This window comes from Herpailurus yagouaroundi, unplaced genomic scaffold, assembly GCF_014898765.1.
Source record: "Herpailurus yagouaroundi ecotype Mexico unplaced genomic scaffold, PumYag 194, whole genome shotgun sequence".
NCBI lineage: Eukaryota > Metazoa > Chordata > Mammalia > Carnivora > Felidae > Herpailurus > Herpailurus yagouaroundi.
The window spans coordinates 5,307,558-5,329,242 of NW_024412425.1; the positions used below are offsets into that span (position 1 = coordinate 5,307,558).

General features: G+C 38.0%; 1 protein-coding gene across 4 annotated transcripts in view; it reads right to left on the bottom strand.

Moving 5' to 3' along the window:
- The window catches only part of LSM14A (LSM14A mRNA processing body assembly factor), a 50,011-nt gene that overhangs the window by 22,415 nt on the left and 5,911 nt on the right, over positions 1-21,685 (bottom strand). For all 4 annotated transcript variants that reach the window (XM_040446205.1, XM_040446203.1, XM_040446201.1 and 1 more), the window contains exons 2-3: positions 3,384-3,547; positions 170-299 (exon numbers count right to left, since the gene is read on the bottom strand). In XM_040446205.1, the coding sequence (XP_040302139.1) occupies positions 170-299; positions 3,384-3,547 (294 nt within the window). The remainder of the gene's footprint in view (positions 1-169; positions 300-3,383; positions 3,548-21,685) is intronic.

Consider the following 21,685-nt stretch of genomic DNA (forward strand, 5'->3'; position numbering starts at 1 on the left):
AAAGAAAGAAAGAAAGAAAGAAAGAAAGAAAGAAAGAAAGAAAGAAAAGAAAGAAAAGAAAGGAAGAAAGAAAGAAAGAAAGAAAGAAAGAAAGAAAGAAAGAAAAGAAAGAAAAGAAAAGAGAAAGGAAGAAAGAAAGGAAGAAAGAAAAAGCAAAAGCACAACATACCAACACCAACAGCACCAAACTGCTGCCCCACTAATGAACTTGGACTGAACTGACTGTATGTCGACATCCTGCCAAAAGGTCCATAGGAACCCACTGACTGGAATGAAGAAGTAGATGAGCCTAGTGAAGACTGAAGAAAAGACCGGGGTTATTTTTCCAGGCTCTACACAACATGTATAGAATGAAAAAATTTGAGTATTTACACTTTTAAGAAAACTTTAATTATAATTACTAGATACAAAACCAATTATAACAACTTACAACATGCATTTAATATCAAAACAGTTTAATACCCTTCTGATTTCAATATTTGCAGATAATGTGCCAATTACACTGGATGTGATTTATAAATAATTTTTTCTGCAATAAACTCCTACTTTGAGTTAAGAGTTTTATAGCAGATTTAGGAAAGAAAAGTTACTTGAATAAGTAACTCTGCTTGAAGAAAAAAATATGGGAAAAATTACATTTGGTTATACTGTGTTTCAGTCTGGTGCTGACAAAAATAAGACAACTCACTTTTGATTTTGCTCATATTTTCAATCATTCGAGATGCACTATTAAATTTACAGGAAAGAGATGAAGAAACAAACTATCTCACATAAGACCATTTACATTTTTAAATATATTTATCATTACGTTAAAGGTCATTTTCTAAAAACTTTAACTTACTAAACCTAAAATAATTATAATATGTAAGTATGCATGCTATATACTAATTTATCTTAATATATAAAATATCTCATAATACAAATATGAAGTGTACTAATGACCAAAAGAATATAAGCTCACTGATGGCAGGACTTTGTGTGTTTACTGCTACTATGAGGAACATGGCAGGTACTCACTAAATACTACTGAATATTTCAATCAAAAGATCAAAAGTGAAAATTTATGGTGGCTGGAAGAAATTCAACACCAGTTTAACTTGTGTTCTTTTGGTTCTTCTTATTCCATAAAGCTGATTACTTAAGTAACTATTTCCCTGGAGAATTATCAGAAGATATATATACAAAAGACAATCAGCTAACACCACTATTTGGTGAGGGCTAGCTCTATTAAAATGTGTCTCTTCTCCCTCCATTAAAAAAAATCACATTTTTGGGGTGTCTGGCTGGCTTAGTCAATAGAGTTTGTAACTCAATCTCAGGGTTATGAGTTCAAGCCCTGCACTGGGAGTGGAGCCTACTTAAAAGAAAAAAAATTTCTTTTAAGGATTTTCTCAGGATTCCTTCAGACTACTTCCTCAAAAGTTAAGACTTAAAAAGGAGCGGGGGGTGGAAGGGGAGATGAGAGTAGAGAATTTCTCCAGTTTATGTATATTACAAGAATAAATTTAACTATTTCTTATTAAAAAGCTTATACTCCGGGGTGCCTAGTAGCTTGGTCAATTGAACATCCGACTTTTGATTTAGGCTCAGGTCATATCCCAGGGTCATGGGACTGAGCCCTGTGTCAGGCTTCATGATGGAGCCTGCTTAACATTCTCTCAAAACAAAAACAAACAAACAAACAAACAAAAAAAACAGAGAGAGATTCTCTCTCTCCCCCATGCTTGCATGTGCTTTCTCTCTAAAATAAAAAAAAATTGTTTTTAAAGCTTATATTCAGGAAAAATAAATACTAAATAAATGTTAAAAGGTACTTTCTCTTTTTTCCTTTTTTTTTTTTAAACTAATTTCTATACCCAATGCGGGGCTTGAACCTACAACCCTGAGATCATACACCCCATCCACTGAGCAAGACAGGCACCCCTCTTTTTTTCCATTTTAATTTTTTTTTTTCAACGTTTATTTATTTTTGTGACAGAGAGAGACAGAGCATGAATGGGGGAGGGGCAGAGAGAGAGGGAGACACAGAATCGGAAACAGGCTCCAGGCTCTGAGCCATCAGCCCAGAGCCCGACGCGGGGCTCGAACTCACGGACTGCAAGATCGTGACCTGGCTGAAGTCGGACGCTTAACCGACTGCGCCACCCAGGCGCCCCTCCATTTTAATTTTATATACCACTTACTATTTTCTTCAGAAGAGTTTATCAGGTATTTTCTTTTAATAGCTGGAAGACAAACCTTATGCAAGATAATATTTATTCTAAGAATCTGTTTTGTGGAAAACTAACATTTTATCACGTACAGCATTAAAAAGGGGAAGTTAATTTTTAAAAATCTAAAAGTATAACCTTAAAAAAAGTCAACAAGCATATTTTAGTGCAAATGACCAAAAATTCTGACAAGAAAAAAGGCTGAGAAGAAAATGGGTCCAGGAGAAAAACCTAGGGGGTCATAAACTTTTAATCAGTTATGCCCTAAAATGAAAATATTCCTATATGAAATCTGCTTCTTCTGTTGTTATAACTAAATTCAGGCAGTTTCTATACACTTCCAATTAACATGGAAACAAGTACTGAAAGGAACAACCTTTTTAATTCGTAATTTACAATCTCTTAGATATGTTATATCTATTTCTAATAAATTACAAATTTTTTATTTCTTTTACTGAGAATACTTAGGGTCTTCTTTTTTCATACCTTTTTAGAAGTATACATAAAATCCTTTTATGTTTTTGTGCTATCTTATTATATAACACTGCATGCATATTATGTAATATACATCTATAAAGTACCAATGTGATTTATCACTTTTTTTCACTGAACTTAATTATCTTAACCTAAGAGTAGCCATTACCACCCTGGTTTATAATATGAACCAAATGTGAATAATACAGTGAGTGGCATGGATTCTGGATTCCAGAGCCAGACTGCTTGGTCTGTCCAAATTGTGGCTCTATATTAATTTATTCACTTGTAAAAATGAGAAATATAAAAACAAGATTATAGTACCAAGCTCAGAGAGTATTGTGAGGATTGATTTATTCTATGTGCAGTGGTTTGAATAGTGCTTCTCATACAGTTAGACTTCAATAAATATAAGCTATTCTAACTATTGCTGAAATTAGAAAATATTTTATGATAAAAATAAATTCCTCTGCTATCGCTTACTTTATTTAGTCCCAACTTATGATCTAAAGAATAAAAGCTGGGTGAAAACATTATCCAGGTATTTTAGGTATCTGGGTGACTAGGAAATGGTAAGTACACGAACATTCAACTGAGAAAAAAAAAAAAAAAAGCCAAAATCCAAGAGATGTACAAGCTAAGGCTAGCCATGTAGTTGCAGTTTTCTTGCACTCTTAAGACAAATTTACTATCCGTTACCTGAACGATAGCTGGGTCCTGAGGCAAAGAACATTGTGGTTTTGGTGGCTCACAAACAGTGAGGTCTTTAATATCACTCCCACGGAATATGATGTATTCAAAGACTTCATCACGAGGTGGTATTGGACGATCTGTTGGTCTGTCTTCTGTACCAAAGGATCGAACTGGTGAGAAAAGAGAGGATATGAGATATATGTCTACTCATCATATTCAGGTAGTGACTGTCAGAAGTATACTCTTCCAAGTACAGTTCCAATAAACTGCTGTTCCAATACAGCAGTTCTTAAATGTCAGCTGTGAGAAAATATCTATTAATCTGTAACTAAAGAAATTTTGTTTAAAAAAAGAGGAAAACAGAGTGGGTTTTGCCTAGAGCTCAATGTACTCAATTTAAAAAACAATCTGTATCATGAGGTCGTGTTCTTCCTACATCTTTATTTATTTATATCTTTGGTGATTATGGTGAGAGGAGGTGTTAAAAATGTCCTTTCATTGTTGATTTATTTTGAATGTCATCATTCAGCAACATAAAAAACTGGCAAGCCTATGTGAGATTTCTTGTTGGGAGTGGCAAGTGAAGACTTCCCTGTCCACAAAATACCAAATTGAACTTTTGGATTAAAAGAAGACAATGAAGGGAACATCTATCCTGGTGAGTAGTAGGTCCTCTAGAAGCCAAGCCAAGCGGCTGTCAGGTATTCACCCCAGGGGACAGCCTGAAATGACCTAGTTACCTAAAATATTTTTCTCATTAATTAAATATGATTATTTCAACACTTAAGACAGCATGACTCAAAGTTAAACTGTAGACCACCTGCACAATGGTAAGCTGGCTAAAAAGATTTCTGGAATCCTATTCAAATCCATTGAATCAGACTTTGAGGAGAGTCTAGAAATCTATATTTTAAACCAATTCCTTAAGAGTTTCTTATGAACACTAAAGTTTCAGGTTTACTGTCTTACACTGCTGAAAATATCTGCATCCATACGTAAGTTCCAAATAAGAAAGTTTGAAAGATCATATATTATCCACTTAAAGACTAACCTAAAGGGAGTAAACGTTTAACACTGTGCAATATTTTGAATGTATGCATTTTTCTGCAAAACTGATTCAGGGCTAGATTAAATATGAATGCTATTTCCTTTTAAATAATGACCCACCCATCCTAAAAATTCTATTACTTATGCTGCTTCCAGGAAAGATGGTGGCATAGATGTAGGCTTGCAGAAGAATATCCCTCCCTAAAATTAAAGAAAATGAAAAGTTAAAATACCCCTATTGAGAAGATCTCAAATTCATACCATAACTTTTATTAAAAAGTATCACTCAGCTACTGAATTTGTTAGTCCAAACTGGAAGGCGAGTCTGAGAATCCACATGCGGCATGCCCTGAGAAATTTTCACTGGCACCTCCATATTGGTAGATGGGGACAGAAACACTGATGTGGTAAGGGCAAAGATGCAGAATGCCCTAGTTGAAGTTCTTCTTTCCCTAATGGCCAAAGAATACTTTATAAGGAGAGGAGTAAGTGACAAGGTTCTATATTTTGTCCTGTATCCAAAAGGAAGGGTAAAGAGTTAGAAAAATCAGGATTAAGAAAATTGCATATAAATCAGTATCATCCCTAACCTCAGTAACAGCAGCACCACCACAACCACCACACAATGTATAAAGTCCCAGGCCTCAGAAGTAATAGACTAGTTCATCTGAAGCAGAGGGAGGAAAAGTTCAAAGTCTTCCTTAGACAAAAATGACGGACAAGCCCCATCAGCTTTTCCAAGGCCTAACAAAACCATTCAAACTATACCCACGTAGCCATCAGACAGATGAAAAATCCATGCAGGATTAATATTTGTCCCAGGAAATAGAAGAAAATTTCAGGAACATACTGCTTTACCTTTTGAAAAAATTAAAACTCTTATGATCAAAATGATACTGAGGGGCGGCTGGGTGGCTAGGTCGGTTAAGCGTCTGACTCTTGATTTTGGCTCTGGTTATGATCTGTTTGTATGTTCAAGCTCCTTGTTGGGCTCTGCATTGACAGCTCAAAGCCTGCTTGTGATTCTTTCTCTCTCTCCCCCTCTCTCTCTGCTCCTCCCCTGCTCATGCACACACGCTCTCTCAAAATAAACAAATAAACCTAAAAAAAAAAAAAGATGCTGAAAAGGTAGCATACAGAGTTAAGGAAAAAATAGATAAGACAAATATAATATAGAACATAATATAGAGTTATTAGCAGAATAATTACATCAACAGATCAAAGCAGTAAAGCCAAGTCATTAATAGAGAATAATTTTGAGAAAAAGCAAGTAAAGAAAAACTACAGCAATAAAATGGTTGGAGGTGATTATTCTTGCAGACCCAACAGTTAACTGATGCTGGTTAGAAAGACAACAAAATGAGGAGCGCCTGGGTGGCGCAGTCGGTTAAGCGTCCGACTTCAGCCAGGTCACGATCTTGCGGTCCATGAGTTCGAGCCCCGCGTCAGGCTCTGGGCTGATGGCTCAGAGCCTGGAGCCTGTTTCCAATTCTGTGTCTCCCTCTCTCTGCCCCTCCCCCGTTCATGCTCTGTCTCTCTCTGTCCCAAAAATAAATAAACGTTGAAAAAAAAAATAAACTTAAAAAAAATTTAAAAAAAGACAACAAAATGAGAAAATATACTTAAATTATGTAACAGAAATTTCCTGAATGAAGCTCTAAATTTGATCAAAAGGTTCCACTGTATTTCCAGAAAAAGACTTAGTGCTCTATAAGCCATAGCGACTTATCCTTTGCTGTATCAAAATAAGGAACTCACAGAAAAGTGGTATCAAAAAAAAGACAAGAGATGAAAAATAAATTCATTTAAGCACATAAATGTGTATGACAATTTACTATGGTCTTAGAACAGAATGTGTTGAATAGTTGTCAAAAAAGCTACAAAGTTACACACTGACAAAATCAGTCAGGACAGTGTATCACATAGTATTCTAACAAAAATTGGAAGATGAAGATGAGTGGAAACAGGAAAACACAAAAGGAAACACATAAATTAATACTCTCCCTTTTTATAACAGGGAATCACTTGACAAAATTTTGGAGAAAGTTGATAAATTAATATATGTAGGCTTAAAATTGTGTTATTTGAGGTTCTAAAGGTAGCCAATAATACAGTTTAAAGCTTAGGGCATATTTTCCAAAATGTGGTGTGAAGAAAATCTCTTATCATAGAGAAAAATGAAAATAGAGACCATGGAGAATGAATTGCACACACCAAGAGTATGGGAAACACGCTCTAATGATAGAAACTGATTTGATTAGATTTAATGTTTCTAACAGACAACTCTTGTACCATTATAAAGAACAAATTAAAAGACATCAGAAGGACACACATGGCTGGAAGATGATACAAATAACCCGGGCACTGTGAGTGGAAAGAAAGGAACGGTAAGCACAGAAAAGGCAGAATGTCACCACTACCATTCAGCTAAAACACAATTCAACACATGAATTAGCTCATGTACACGTACAACTTGTAAGCAGGGGAATTATGTCAATGCACTAAGAAATCACACTGGTTCACCCCAGTTTATCCTGTTATTTAATTTTTGCACTTGGAGGTAACAGCAGCTAAACACAACAAACCATGGAAGAATAGTATATGATACCCACTCACCCCAAGTTTCCTCTTGGTTCAATCTGGTTATGCAAAGAAGACTTAAAAGTGCTTATTGTATGGTTCTCCCTGATCTTTATGCACTCGTCTCCAGCAACAAGACCTGAATTCTTTATCTTCTTCTATTAGGCTTTCAATTTTTTCTTTAAAGCTGACAACTTTATTAGGTATACGTCACCAGCATTTTTGTTAATGCTATCACTTTGATTTTTTAAAAAACTGCAGTAAGAACACACGAAATCTACCCTCTTAACAAAATTTTAAGCATACGGTACAGTATTTGCATAACAAAATGTTGTAGAGATCTAGAACTCTATCATCTTTTTTTTTTTTTTAATTTTAATGTTTATTTTTTATTTTTGAGAGAGAGAGTGAGCGAGTGAGCACGAGCGGGGAAGGGGCAGGGACAGAGAGGGAGACAGACTCTGAAATAGGCTCCAGGCTCTGAGCTGTCAGCACAGAGCATGACGTGGGGCTCAAACTCAGAAACGTTGAGATCATAACCTGAGTCGAAGTCAGACGCTTAGGCCACCCAGGTGGCCCTAGAACTCTATCATCTTGCTGAACTAAAACTTTATACTCACAGAACCACGATTCTTCATTTCCCCTGCTCTTAGCCCCTGGCAACCATTATTATATGTCCTTCTGTGACCGTGAAAACAAAGTGAAAATAGAAACAAGAAGACCAGTTTGGAATTTACCAGGCAAGTAATGGTGAACAGGAACTTAAAAGAAAGGGGCCAGTCTTAAAGAGACTCAAGCTTGGGGTGCCTGGGTGACTCAGTCAGTTAAGCATCCAGCTCTTAATCTCGGCTCAGGTCTAGGTCATGATCTGCTGTGCTGCCGGCGGGGAGCTTTTGGGATTCTCTGACCCTCCCCTGCTCACACATGCTCTCTCTCAAAATAAATAAATATACTTAAAAAAAAGAGAGACTCAAACTCACCAAAATAATATGATTTGTTGAATGCAATTTCTTAGAATTCTACAACTCTGATCAGTATTTTTTTCAAAATAGATAGGTATATTATTTGTAGCATTAAAAAATCAGGTAAATATATAGTAACATTAAACATCTTATATAGGCAGATTATAAAACTGTAATTTTCAAGAGATTACAACTACCTAAAATAAAAACACAGATGCAACTGCTATAATGAAAGATGGCAAAGTAGGAAGATCCAGGATTCAGTCCCTACACTGAAACAACTATTTAGTTGGCACGTAACATCTGAATAAACCATTTTGGAACTGTGACGTCTACTCATACACTTGTAGCATCTGTGGGAGTACCTGATGAAGAAAGAGGCTGTTAACTTGAGGTAAATTTTAGCATTTTGTGTAGTGGCTGGCTGTACCATTCATTAACTCCCAACTCCACAAAAGGCAGCTATGGGGATGGCGGCTCATGTTCCTGGTGCAGCTTTGCTAGTGATAGAGGGACAACAGGAAGCATATCCTACAAAAATTGGGGTTGTATGATTTGAAACTACCTGGCAATTCATTGAGAGACCACTGTTTCAACCGTCAAGGGCCAAAAGCACTTCCCCCATAGTGTCTTTAAAGTATTTAAAAGCAACAGATTATGCCCCTACGCCCCACCACCAACAGCAGAATATACATTATTCTCAATTGCACATGGAACATTCTTCAGGAAAGACCACATGTTAGGTCAAATTCAACTCTCAATAGATCGAAAAAAATTGAGATTTACAAAATATCTTCTCTGACCACAGTGGAATAAAGCTGGAAACAATAATAAAAAGAAAACTGGAAAGGTCACAAGTACCTGGAAATCAAATAACACACTCTTAAACAACCAATGAGTCAAAGAAATCACTAAGGAAATTAAGAAAAATTGAGACAACTGAAAAAGAAAAAACAACATGCCAAAATTAAGGGATATAAAGAATGATGAACTCAAAAGGGAAATTTATAGCTATAATCACATTAAAAAAAAGTCTCGTATCAATTTTACATCTTAAAAATCTAGAATAAGAGCAAACTAAACCCAAATCCAGCAGAAAGAAGGAAATAAGAGAGATTAGAGCTGAGATTAAAAACACAGAACAGAAAAATAGAACTAACAAAACCAAAAGTAGGTTCTTGGAGAAGACCAACAAAATTGACAAGATTTTAGCTAGAATGACTAACGGAAAAAGGTGAGAAGATGCAAATAACTAAAATCAAAAAGGAAAGCAAGGACACTGCTACCAACCTTATGGAACTTAAAAGGCTTATAAGAAAAAACTACAATTGTATGCCAACTAACTAGAAAATCTGGATGAAATAGAAAAATCTCCAGAAATACCAAATTACCAAAACTGACCCAGGCAGGAACAGAAAATCTTAACAGACCTATATAACAAGCAAAGAGACTGGACCAGTAATCAAAAACCTCCAAAGAATTAGGACCAGATGGTTAAAATTCACTGGTGAATTTTACCAAACATTTAAAGAAGAAACAACACCAATCCTACTCAAACTCCTTCAAAAAAGAGAAAAGGGAACACTTCCTAATAGACTCTTTGAGGCCAATGTTACTCAAGTAATACTAAAGTCAGACAAAGATACCATAAGAAAACTAAAGACCAGTATCTCTTATGAATACAGATATATAAGTCCTCAACAAAATAACAGTAAAGAGAATCCAAAAGTATATTAAGAGGATTATATATCACAACCAATGGGGATTTTATTCTAAGAAGGTATGGGTACTTGAACAACAACAAAAAAAAGTCCGGGGCACTTGGGTGACTCAGTTTAAGTGTCCAACTCTTGATTTCAGCTCAGGTCACAATCTCACGGTTTGAGGGATCCAGCCCCATGTTGGGCTCCACACTGTCAGCATGGAGCCTGCTTAGGATTCTCTCTCTCCCTCTCCCTGCTCTCACACATGCTCTCTCTCTCTCTTTCAAAGTAAATAAACTTAAAAAAATCCAATGTAATACACATTAATAAATCAAAGGGGAAAAATACCCCACACGATCATTTCAATATATGCAAAAAAACCAAACCAAAACAAAACCACATGTGATAAAATTTAACACCCTTTCATGATAAAAACACTTAGCAAACAAGGAATAGAAGTTATTTCCCCAACAGGATAAATGGCATATATGAAAAACCAAGAGCTAACATCATATTTACTGGTAAAAGACTGAAAACTTTCCCTTAAGATCAGAAACAAGACAAAGATGTCCACTTTCACCACTGCTATTCAATGTACTAGAAGTTCCAGACAGTACAATTAGCAAGAAAAAGAAATAAAAGGCATCCAAACTGGAGAAGAAGTAACTCTTTTCTTGCAGATGACATGATTCCATATGGGAATTCTACATATACAGAATCCATTAAAAAACTAAACACTAGGGGCGCCTGGGTGGCGCAGTCGGTTAAGCGTCCGACTTCAGCCAGGTCACGATCTCGCGGTCCGTGAGTTTGAGCCCTGCGGCAGGCTCTGGGCTGATGGCTCGGAGCCTGGAGCCTGTTTCCGATTCTGTGTCTCCCTCTCTCTCTGCCCCTCCCCCGTTCATGCTCTGTCTCTCTCTGTCCCAAAAATAAATAAAAAACGTTGAAAAAATTAAAAAAAAAACAACAGAAAAAAAAACACCAAAAAACAAAAAAACTAAACACTAGTGTTAATAAATGAATTAAGCAAAATTACAGGTACAATATCAAAATACAAAAATCTGGGGGTGCCTGAGTGGCTCAGTTGGTTGAGCATCTGATTTCAGCTCAGCTCATGGTCTTGCGGTTTGTGAGTTCAAGCCCTGTATCAGGCTCTGCTGACAGCTCGGAGCCTGGAGATTGCTTCAGATTCTGTGTCCCCCTGTCTCTCCGCCCCTCCCCTGGGTGCACTCTGGCTCTCTCTCTCTCTCAAAGATAAATAAACATTAAAAAAAATTTTTTTTAAAGTAAAAACAAAACAAAACAAACAAAAAAAACCAATCTCACTTACAGTACCATCCAAATGAATAAAGTACCTAAGAATAAATTTAACAAAGGAGGTAAATGAATTGTACACTGACAACTACAAAACATTGCTGAAATAAATTAAAAAGCAGCTGAATAAATGGAAAGTCATCCCATGTTCATGGACTGGAAGACTTAAGTATTAAGATTACAGTGCTCCCCAGAGTGAGCTAAGATTCAGTGCAATCCCTATTGAAAATGCAATTCCCCCACCCTGCAAAAAAGGTAAAGCCAAACTTCAAATTGATAGGAAACTTCGAGGGAACGTGAATAGCCTGAAAAGGTTGGAAGACTCATACTTCCCAATTTCAAAAGTTACTACTAAGTTACAGTAGTCAAAACAACGTGGTAGACCTATAAGGGGAGACATATAGATTTATGGAATGGAACAGAGTCCAGAAATAAACCCAAACATCTCTGGCCAATTGCTTTTAGATAAAGGTCCAAGGATATCCAACAGGGAAAAAGAATGGTCTCTTCAAACAATGGTTTTGGGACAACTGAATGACCATACACAAAAGAATGAGACTAGAACTCCATCTTATTCCAAAACAAAATTGAACTCAAAGCAGGTATGATGCTGTAATATAATAAACAATATATATTTGGTCTCTGTCTGCAGCTCCCGGCCAGAACTCCTAAAACCTTTGCATCTCCTAAGAGATAAAGGTACTAAGAGCATCTTTTTTTTTTTTTAAAGATTTACTCTTAAGTAATCTCTATACCCAACATGGCGCTTGAACTCACAACTCCAAGATCAAGAGTCTCACGCTCTTCCGAATGAACCAGCAAGGCGCACCGATCATCTTTTGTTCTAATATTTGGTTCCTAATACAGGGCTCCCAAATCTCTTGGAATTTCCTGGGCAATAAGAGCATCTTTTGTTCTAATAAAGAGACTCTTGGTGGGCTCCTGGACAGCTTCAGAAAAGGGGCTGGTCACCAGAAAGCCCATCCTCTGGGGAGGAGAAAGGGCTGGAGACTGAGTTGATAACCATGCCCACGTGATGAAACGTCCAAAAAAATCCCTGAACTATGGGGTTTAGAGAGCTCCTGGGTTGGTGAACACGTGGAGGTGCTGGGAGATCGACTCACCTGGAAAAAACACAGGATCTCTGTATTCCTTCCCACATATCTTGCCCTATATATCTGTTCTATCTGGATGTTCCTGAGTTGTATTCCGTTATAATAAACCAATAATCTAATAAGTAAGCTGATTTCCTGAGTTTTGTAAGCTATTCTATCAAATGACCAAACCAAGGAGGGGGTCATGGGAACCCCCAAATTATAGCCAGGTGGTTAGAAACACAGTTCACAAGTTGTGACTGGAGACTGGCATGTGAAGTAGGCGGGATGGGTCATCTTGTAGGACTTAGCCCTTAACCTATGGGTTCTGACATCAACTTCAGACAGTGTCAGAAAACGAATTAAATTGTAGGATACCCAGTTGGTGTCTAGGGAGTTGGGAAAATTGGTTGATGACTTGACACATGTGGTGGTAGCCAGAACTACTGAGTAAACTGGTAAGTAGAGGAAAAGCAGTTTTTCTTTTAGTGAGTCAACAATATAAACCAAAACTATAAAACTATTAAGAGAATACAGGAGTAGGGGTGCCCGGGTGGCTCAGTTGGTTAAGTGTCCAACTATTTCAGCTCAAGTCATGATCTCACAGTTCATCAGAGCCCTGCATCTGCACTGTCAGTGCAGAGCCTGTTCAGGATTCTCTCTCGCAAAATAAATAAATAACTTAAATTAAAAAAAAAAAAATTCCCTATTTCTGGCTACAAATGATTTATTCAGAAATATGTGTCGGGGAGCCTGGGTGGCTCAGTCGGTTGAGCGTCTGACTTTGGCTCAGGTCATGATCTTGCAGTCTGTGAGTTCGAGCCCCGTGTCGGGCTCTGTGCTGACAGCTTGGAGCCTGGAGCCTGCTTCGGATTCTGTGTCTCCCTCTCTCTCTGCCCCTCCCCTGGCTCATGCTCTGCCTCTCTCTCTGTCAAAAATAAATAAACATAAAAAAAAAAGAAATATGTGTCCCATGATTGTCTTTAAAAAAAAAATAATAGAAGTGACCAGGTGGCTCAGTTGGTTGAGTATCCAATTTTGGCTCACGTCATGATCTCACGGTTTTTGAGTTTGAGCCCCTCATTGAGCTCACTACTGTCAGCACAGAGCCCACTTTGGATCCTCTGTATCTGTCTCTCTGCCTCTCCCTGACTTGTCTGCTCTCTCTCTCTCTCTCTCTCTCTCTCTCTCTCTCTCTCTCAAAAATAAACATTAAAACAAAAAACATAAATAGCATCAAGGTTCTGTCAAAATCACTTACGTAAAAAAAAAAAAATCTCTATTTCTAATAGATCAAGTTCAAACATCACACTAATGTCAAATCTAGTTACCAGTATATTAATACCTCCACATACAGTCATAGTACATGCATAGAGGGAAGAGCTATAGTGACCGACTTCCCAATACAATATCTCTATTATAAAATACCAAAGCTTGACAAACATATACATAGTTAAATATAGTCAATATGCCAAAATGACATCATTAGTATTTTCCAAAGACTTCACCTTTGGATACAAACTAAAAATTATAAATTAGGCTCTAATACCAATTTGATAAGGAAGAAACACAAGTCTGTTGAATACCAAAATGTGAGAGCAATAAACAAAAGACTGAATTATTCAAGTTAAGTTAGAAATCTAAGACTAAGTTCAAATGGAAGTCTAGAATAAGATTTCTGATGTAGTCTCAAAGTTAAAACTGTAGTCAAGTATCAGTTGAAGATCTGGTCCCAACCCACTTACAGAATCTTAAGTTCCAACCAAGCTCATTATTCTCAATGCACAGAGCAGTTCTGTACTCCACCACAGCTTCTCCCCACATTCAACCCATCCTAAATTTCAGCTTATATAATACTACTTGTATTCATCAGGTTTCTCAGAGAAACAGAACCAACAGGATGTGTTTGTGTGTGTGCATGCACACACACATTTATTTACATTAAGGAACTGGTTCATGTGAAAATCCAAAATCTTCAGAGTAGGTTGGCAGGCTGAAATTGAGGGAAGAGCCACAATCTGAAGTCCAAAAGTGGTCTGGTGGTAAAATTCCTTCTTGCTCAGGGGAAGTCACTCTTTGTTCTACTAAGGCCTTCATATGATTGGATGAGGCCCACTCACATCATGGAAGGTAATCTGCTTTACTTAAAGTCTACTGATCTAAAAATTAATATCATCGAAAAAACATCTTCACAGAAACATCCAGAATATGTTACCAAATATCTGGGCACCTGGCCCAGCCAGAGTGACACAACTCTATCCGTAGTATTTCCAGGTGGAAGTAACAAATTCTCCCTCTAAAAAGGACAGTGCATTCCACCCCTGTCTATAGCTCCCCCTTCCTAGAATTGAAAGATCTTCAGAAAGATCTGTATTAAAGTAATCCTTGCAACTCCCCCAGTATCCAACGCAGTGCCTTACATACTGCTGACATCTGAATACTTCCTGAATAAATTCCACAGTGGAAAAAGCTATTAAGTAGGCAATTTCCAAAATTACTGGATAACTACATCAAAAAGAAATGACAATTAGAAATCAATAGGATGGGAAAACAGAAAAACAGCATTATTTAAAAAACAGCATATATGGAAAAGCATCGAACCAAGGGAAAAAAAGTGAAAAGTTGCACTTGGTATTTTTCTCCTCTGATAGTTATCTAGAAGTACAGTTCTTGTTGCACATCCAGTATCATACACTAACTCTTGTCAAAAGCATATGAAATACTGAATATTTATTACCTGTTATATATGCTTTAATTATGTAAAATACTAAAAGAGTAGTGTAGAAGAGAAGCCATCTCTTCTACAATGTAGTATCCTTGTACAAACACTGAAAACATGCTCTTCATTTTTATTTGGGAGGGACACAGGCCTGCTTGTGAATCCCATCACAAACTGCCTCCACAAAGCTTCACTTTCCACATATCTGCACTTTGGCCCCTTCTTCATTCTCGCCCACACTACTTTGTGTCAGCAAGTATTACTACACTGAGTGAAAACATCAGTCTCTGGCCTCTATCATCTCTCTCCTGTATGTATATGCAGCTATAGACATGTCACTCCCAATAGACTTTACTACCAATCTTTGTCTGCAGTATTCCGAATCTCCTCAGCACTTATCACATGCCAATCACTGGTGATCCGAAGACAAAAAAAACCCACCTCCACCTCCAGAGTTCACAACCCAGATGACTTTCCCCTCACCTTTCTTTTTTTTTTTTTTTTTTAAATTTTTTTTTTCAACGTTTATTTATTTTTGGGACAGAGAGAGACAGAGCATGAACAGGGGAGGGGCAGAGAGAGAGGGAGACACAGAATCAGAAACAGGCTCCAGGCTCTGAGCCATCAGCCCAGAGCCTGACGCGGGGCTCGAACTCACGGACCGCGAGATCGTGACCTGGCTGAAGTCGGATGCTTAACCGACTGCGCCACCCAGGCGCCCCTCCCCTCACCTTTCAAACATTCTTAGAACCAACTCCTTACTACTTTACCTCTAAAGGATGGGGAGCCGGTATTGACTCAGTTGGTTAAGTGCCCGACTCGATTTCAGCTCAGGTCATGGTCTCACGGCTTGTGAGTTTGAGCCCCTCATCGGGCTCCACAGTAGCAGTGTGGAGCCTTCTTGGGATTCTATCTCCCTTTCTCCCTCTCTCTCAAAATACATAAACTTAAGAAAAAAATAGGGGTACTTTGGGTGGCTCAGCTGATTAAGCATCTGACTCTGGGTTTCGGCTCAGGTCATGATCTCGCAGTTCCTGAGTTCAAGTCCCACATCAGGCTCCTCTGCACTGACAGCGTGGAGCCTGCTTGGGCTTCTCTCTCTCTCCCTCTCTCAAAATAAAAGACTTTTGAAAAAGGAAATTTTAAATAAATAAATAACTTCTAAAGTAAAAAAACTTGTCCTTTTCATCAATACATTTCATCATCTTCACTGATTTTCTTCCCTCTTGCTTGCACACCTGGGGGGGAAGAAAGACCCTTACATTTCCTTTAACCTAAAGTCATCTCCCACAATTACAGGTTTGAGACCTTGCTCAGTTAACTAGCTCCTCTCATTTGCAACTTCACTTCTTATGCAAGACTCTTTCCCTCAAATTACTAATATATGCAGATTTACTCAGATGCATCTTTCCTCAAACATAATTTCAGACTAAGCGTAAGGGAAGAATGACTTGTGAGAATAAGAATTTGGGGAGAGTGGCATGCAGAGAGAATGGTAAAATCAAAAAGCAATTAAAAAATTTAGATGGCGAGGCAATAACAAGACAACAGTAATAACGCTAAACGCATTTACGAGGACCTTTTTGAAACTGTAAATAGGAGACTCTGAAACATTTCTATCAGGCACAGGATGGCAAAAGAAATGAGTTATACTCATTAATCTGAGAGTAAAATATCTTTAATAGTGTCTTCATTTATCACACTGTCTTTTCCTATTAAATATCAAGCTGTTCAACTACATGTTTTCCAACGAAGGAAAATTTTCAGATAATAACCCTTCATAAGACCAACAAAGAGTTAATAGTTAATTTGCTATGTACGAGGGACATAAGGGGGACAAGATGCTGAGGTCTAGTAGTGAAATATAATAAGAAAGGCGCAATAGGCACAAGAAAATAAAAGACAAAAAGAGAACACAGAAGGTACACCTAACATTTCCTGACTTATGGGAATTAGGGAAGGCTTTGCGGGGTGATGACACTCAAGCAGAATCTAGAAGGATATACCTGATTCCCTCCTGATCCACTCCTAATTTGTTGACAGAAACCACTATATGTACTATCACTTAATTCCTCCCTGTTCCTTGCCCAGTCAACTTTTGAAAAGCCACGCCATTCTTCTCATTTCTCATGTATCTGTTCCTCCTTCTCTATTTTAACTAGTTTAGGTCTGTATTTCCTCTTTTCCAAACTCTTAAAAATACTCCAACTGACCTCACTACTATCAGCCTCTCCTCTCACCCCCCATCAATCTTTGCACAGAGTTGCAGCCTAAGCTTCCTAAAGCTGGACTCGGACATGCCACTTTACTGGTTAAAAAACTCTCAATGGCTCCCTACAATCTACCAACAAAATTCAGACTTGTTAGCCTGTCATTCAGATGACAAACTGAATATATTAAGATAAATTTAGCAGTGGAAGAAAATAAAAGGGGAGGGGAGAGTGCCTGAGCCTGTTATTTGACACATCTTCGCTGTCACTTAAGCTTCCAGAGCTGTTAGTTCTTTTCTTTCCACTGTGACTTCTTAATCTGGTGCGTTGTTCATTTCTTCAACAATAGCCATATAAGGGGAGTAGGGAAAGAGAATTCCAATTCAAGGGAAGCTTGTGAAAAGGCCCCAAATCTGAAGGAACTTGACTGAGTTGAGGACCTGAATGACCCCTAGTATAATCCTACCCTTAGTGAGCTGCAAGGTGTTATACGTCAGGATGAAAGTTTCAGACTCTAGTTGCTTTTGTGTTTGTTTCCCTGGTAGACTGCAAACTCCCTGTGGCTTGGAACCAGACACTTACTTCCTCCCAGATATCCTCTTCCTGTGGCTAACTGTGATTATCTGTCAGGCTGCACCGTAAGACACTGTGTTCTCAAGAATCTTGTCTGTAAGCTCTCTTTTGTTTCCTAGCACCTAGTATACTACTTAGTAAGCACTCAGTAATTCTCCTGAATGAAATAATAAGCACCAGGGGTGCCTGGGTGGCTCAGTCGATTGAGCGTCTGAGTCTTGATTTCGGGTCAGGTCATGATCCCAGGGTCATGGGATGGAACCCCGTGTTGAGCTCTGCTCTGAGCACGGAGCCTGCTTAAGATTCATTCTCTCTCTCTCTCTCTCTCTCTCTTCCTCTGCCCCTCTCCCCTGCACTTGTTCTCTCTCTGTCTCTCATAAATGAATGAATGAATGAATGAATGAATGAATAAATACACCAGGCATATGCAAGCTTCTTCTATGCCCCATTTGCTCCAAACTGTTCTTAGTGTGGTAGTAGGTACCTATGTTCCCAACTGTGCCTGGGTTTCCCCAGAACCTCTATTTTACCCTCTCCAGAGAGTACCAGGGCTGGAGAAGAGTACCTATCCAGGTTGTGTGAAATGCAAAAGGGGATTTGGAAATCTGACCATTGCTGAAACAAATTATGAGTTACTCTTCTAGTTTTTAGCTCCATCTTCACTCCTAACTACTTCATAGCCTTCTAGTTTCCCTGCACCTGGTGATGGTCAATTGCTGAGCCTTTTAGGAGTTTGGGTGTAAATCAGGCTTTACCTACTGTCTACTTAGGTTGCAGCTTTCTCAATTCTTCTAAGTCATTTAAATTCACCCATTTGCTTTTCAGACTGTTGCTGTTGTCTCCTTTCCAAATCTACCTTGTCCTTTATGGGTTTATGCCTAAAACAATAAAAAAGTCCCTCTCACACAGTTTTAGTAGGATTTATCAGCAGGAAGTAAAAGTAAAAGCTTGTCCAATTTGCAGTCTAAATTTAATCTTCACCCTGTAAGCTGCTTTCAGTTGTGCATTCTTCGTTATAGTTAGTTTTATATCTTAATCTCCCAAACTATCAAACCAAGAGACAGAGATATGAAAATATAAGAGCAAATACACGCACACACGCGCGCACACACACACACACACAATATTGCATCCAAAAGGAATTAAAACAAAACAAAAAACAAACAAAACAAAACAAAACATGGATGAGGAAGGGAGGAACAGAAACAAGACTGTCTAATCTGAGATAGACACAGAATTTATTAGGTTAAAGAGACTTTGAGTCTTCAGATTTGTAAGGTCTACAGAGAAACCATTCAGGAATCAGTGTGGTAACATTTCTCAACTCTTAAGAATAAAAGCTTCCAGAGAGAAAAGTGACTGAGAATCAGACTGACATCAGTAATCAGAATGTTAGAACACAACAAACCCATACCCTCAAAGTCCTACAGAAAAAGATTCTAAATTTAGAATCATACAGTCAAGTGATTAAGAAAAACATAGGCTCACTAAAAAAACTTGCTACCCACACATTCCATGTTGTTTTAATGGTAAAGATACACTCAAACAGTACTGAGGGTGAAAAGAGAATCAAATAAGAGGCCGACACTGAAATAGGAACCCCTGAGTGTCTCTGAATAATCTAGTGAAAGATAATAAACCAAAGTAGAGCAGGAGAGGCAGTAAGAGGTCAAATTTTGGATATATTTTTAAAATAGAGGCGATAGGATCCAAAACGCATATGAGGTGTGCAAGAACAGAGGAATTAAGGATGACTCAAAGGTTTTTGGTCTTACCAACTAAAAGAATGAATTGTCATTCAAATAGATGGAGAAGGCTGAATGAGAAATAGGTATGCAAGATCCCTACTAGATATCCCTCCAGGTGGCAGTGTTAGGGAGGCAGGTGGTATATACATCAGGAGTTCAAAGAGGTCCAGGATGGAGATAGGAGTCAGTAATGTACAGAGAGTATTCAAAGGTAGGTATTGCAGGAGATTATCAAGAGAAAAGTGCAGATGGTAACATAAAGTAAATTTTTAAAAGACAGAAACAGTGGGGAGCTTGGGTGGCTCAGTTGGTTGAGCTTCGGACTTTGGCTCAGGTCATGATCTTGCAGTTCGTGAGTTCAAGCCCCACACTGGACACACTGATGTCAGTGCAGAACCCACTTCGGATCCTCTGTCCCCCTGCTCCTTGCCCCTTACCAGCTTGTGCTCTCTCTCAAAAATAACTAAACATTAAAAAAATAAATAAAGAGTGAAAGACACATACACACAGAAACAAGAGAGAATGAGACCCTGGAGCTGGCCAACATATGGAGGTTTGTAGAAGAATCAACAAAAGAGACTGAGATGCAACCCATGAGGTATGAGAGAAAACCAGGATAAGTCAAGTGAAGAAAGTATTTCAAGGAGAACAGACCAACTATGCCATATATTGGTGATGGGTCAAGTAGACTGAGGATAAGCACCAACCACTAGATTCAGCAACATGGAAGTTTTTGGGGACCTTGATAAGTTTGTCATCTGTGCAAATAAAAAACCTAAATAAAATGGGTTCAAAAATTAACAGATAAGTGATGTAGACAATTCCTTCAAGGGGTTTTGGTGTAAAGGAAAGGACAGAAACGGGGTGATAGAAAAGAGGAAACACGAGTAGTAGTGTTTTCTTGTTGCTGTTTTTAAGATGGGTGAAATAGCATCATATCTCTTAGACAGGAATGATCTGGTAGAGACGGAAAAACTGAATACACAGAAAAGAGAGTACAGAATCACTAAAAGAAATACCTTCAAATCAAGAGAAGATGAAATCTGCACAAGGGGAAGGGTGGTCTGACAGAGAAGAAAGAACACTTTATCTACAGTGACCAGAGAAATGGTAGAGGTGTGGAGCACAGATGTGAGGAACTGGGTACATGTGGGATACGTTAATCAAAAATTTCTATTTGCTATTCTTTCCTCAATTAAATAGGAAGCAAGGCTCACAGGCTAAAAGTGAAGATGGGAAGAAGGTGTTGGAGGTTGGAGGAAAACAAGGAATAAAAGAGTCATTAGGAAAAATGGAACAAATAGACTATGGAAATGCATTAAGACTGCTGGGAAGTAACTATGACTGATGAGGTTAGTGAATGAAGATTTAGAGTGAAACTGGTCACCATGTCTGTGTTAATATAATCGGGACGGTGGTTTCTCTAAGCTTGTGCAAGAAAGCAGAAGGGCAGGGGGGGTTAGAGTTTATGCTAAGTACTGATTGTAACAACTGCTCATGGAATTTAAACAGGATAAAGAAGGAAGTAAAGTCATGAGGGGGATGTGGGACAGTGAAAGGTAGTAAGATCAACAGACTGTAGAATACAGGAGGTCCGAATGACTTATGGAGTTCAGGTACTAGAGAGACACAGATGGGAGATGGTAGCTAGAAATAACAACGAGATAGTTACTCTCTATTAAGCACCTACAGTAAACTAGTTACATTTGACATTATCTCATTTAATTTTCAGAATGACTGAAAGATGGGCATTATTATCTATATTTAAAAGATGCAGAAGTTAAAAGCTAAGGGTTTAATAACTTGTCCAAGGTGAAAGAGCTCCTAGGCATTCCAACTGGCCTTTTGGGTCACATTTTCTTCCAGAAACAAACACCTCACAAAACTAGAATAAGATCCCTGTGAATAAATATTTTACAAATGAACTCACACTTTATTCATTAAAAAACTTACCTCAGTGATACCTAGCTTTTAATACAGCTAAGTAAAGTATCGTAGAGAAAGTAAAAGGTAAACTGTTCCTGTAGAGGGCATCTTCTACCACGGAGTAATAAATTGAAGCTAAACCATCTGCAGTTACTGCTATTATTACTTTGGCACTGAGTTTATTATTATAAAAACTCTTGCTATGTGTCAAGAACAGATAATATTTCTTTATTCTTCCTACTTCCGTCTTTCTACTACTACTACTATTATTATTATTTCGGGGGGGGGGGCTTTCTGCTGTTTTCTCTACTTCTGATTCAGAAGGCCACAGCTTATCTCACTCTGCTGGAAAGTGCAGTTGGTTTCTGGCATCTGACTTCAGACTCCCAAAATTACTAAATATTTCTGTGGACTGTACAGCAACAATACCCA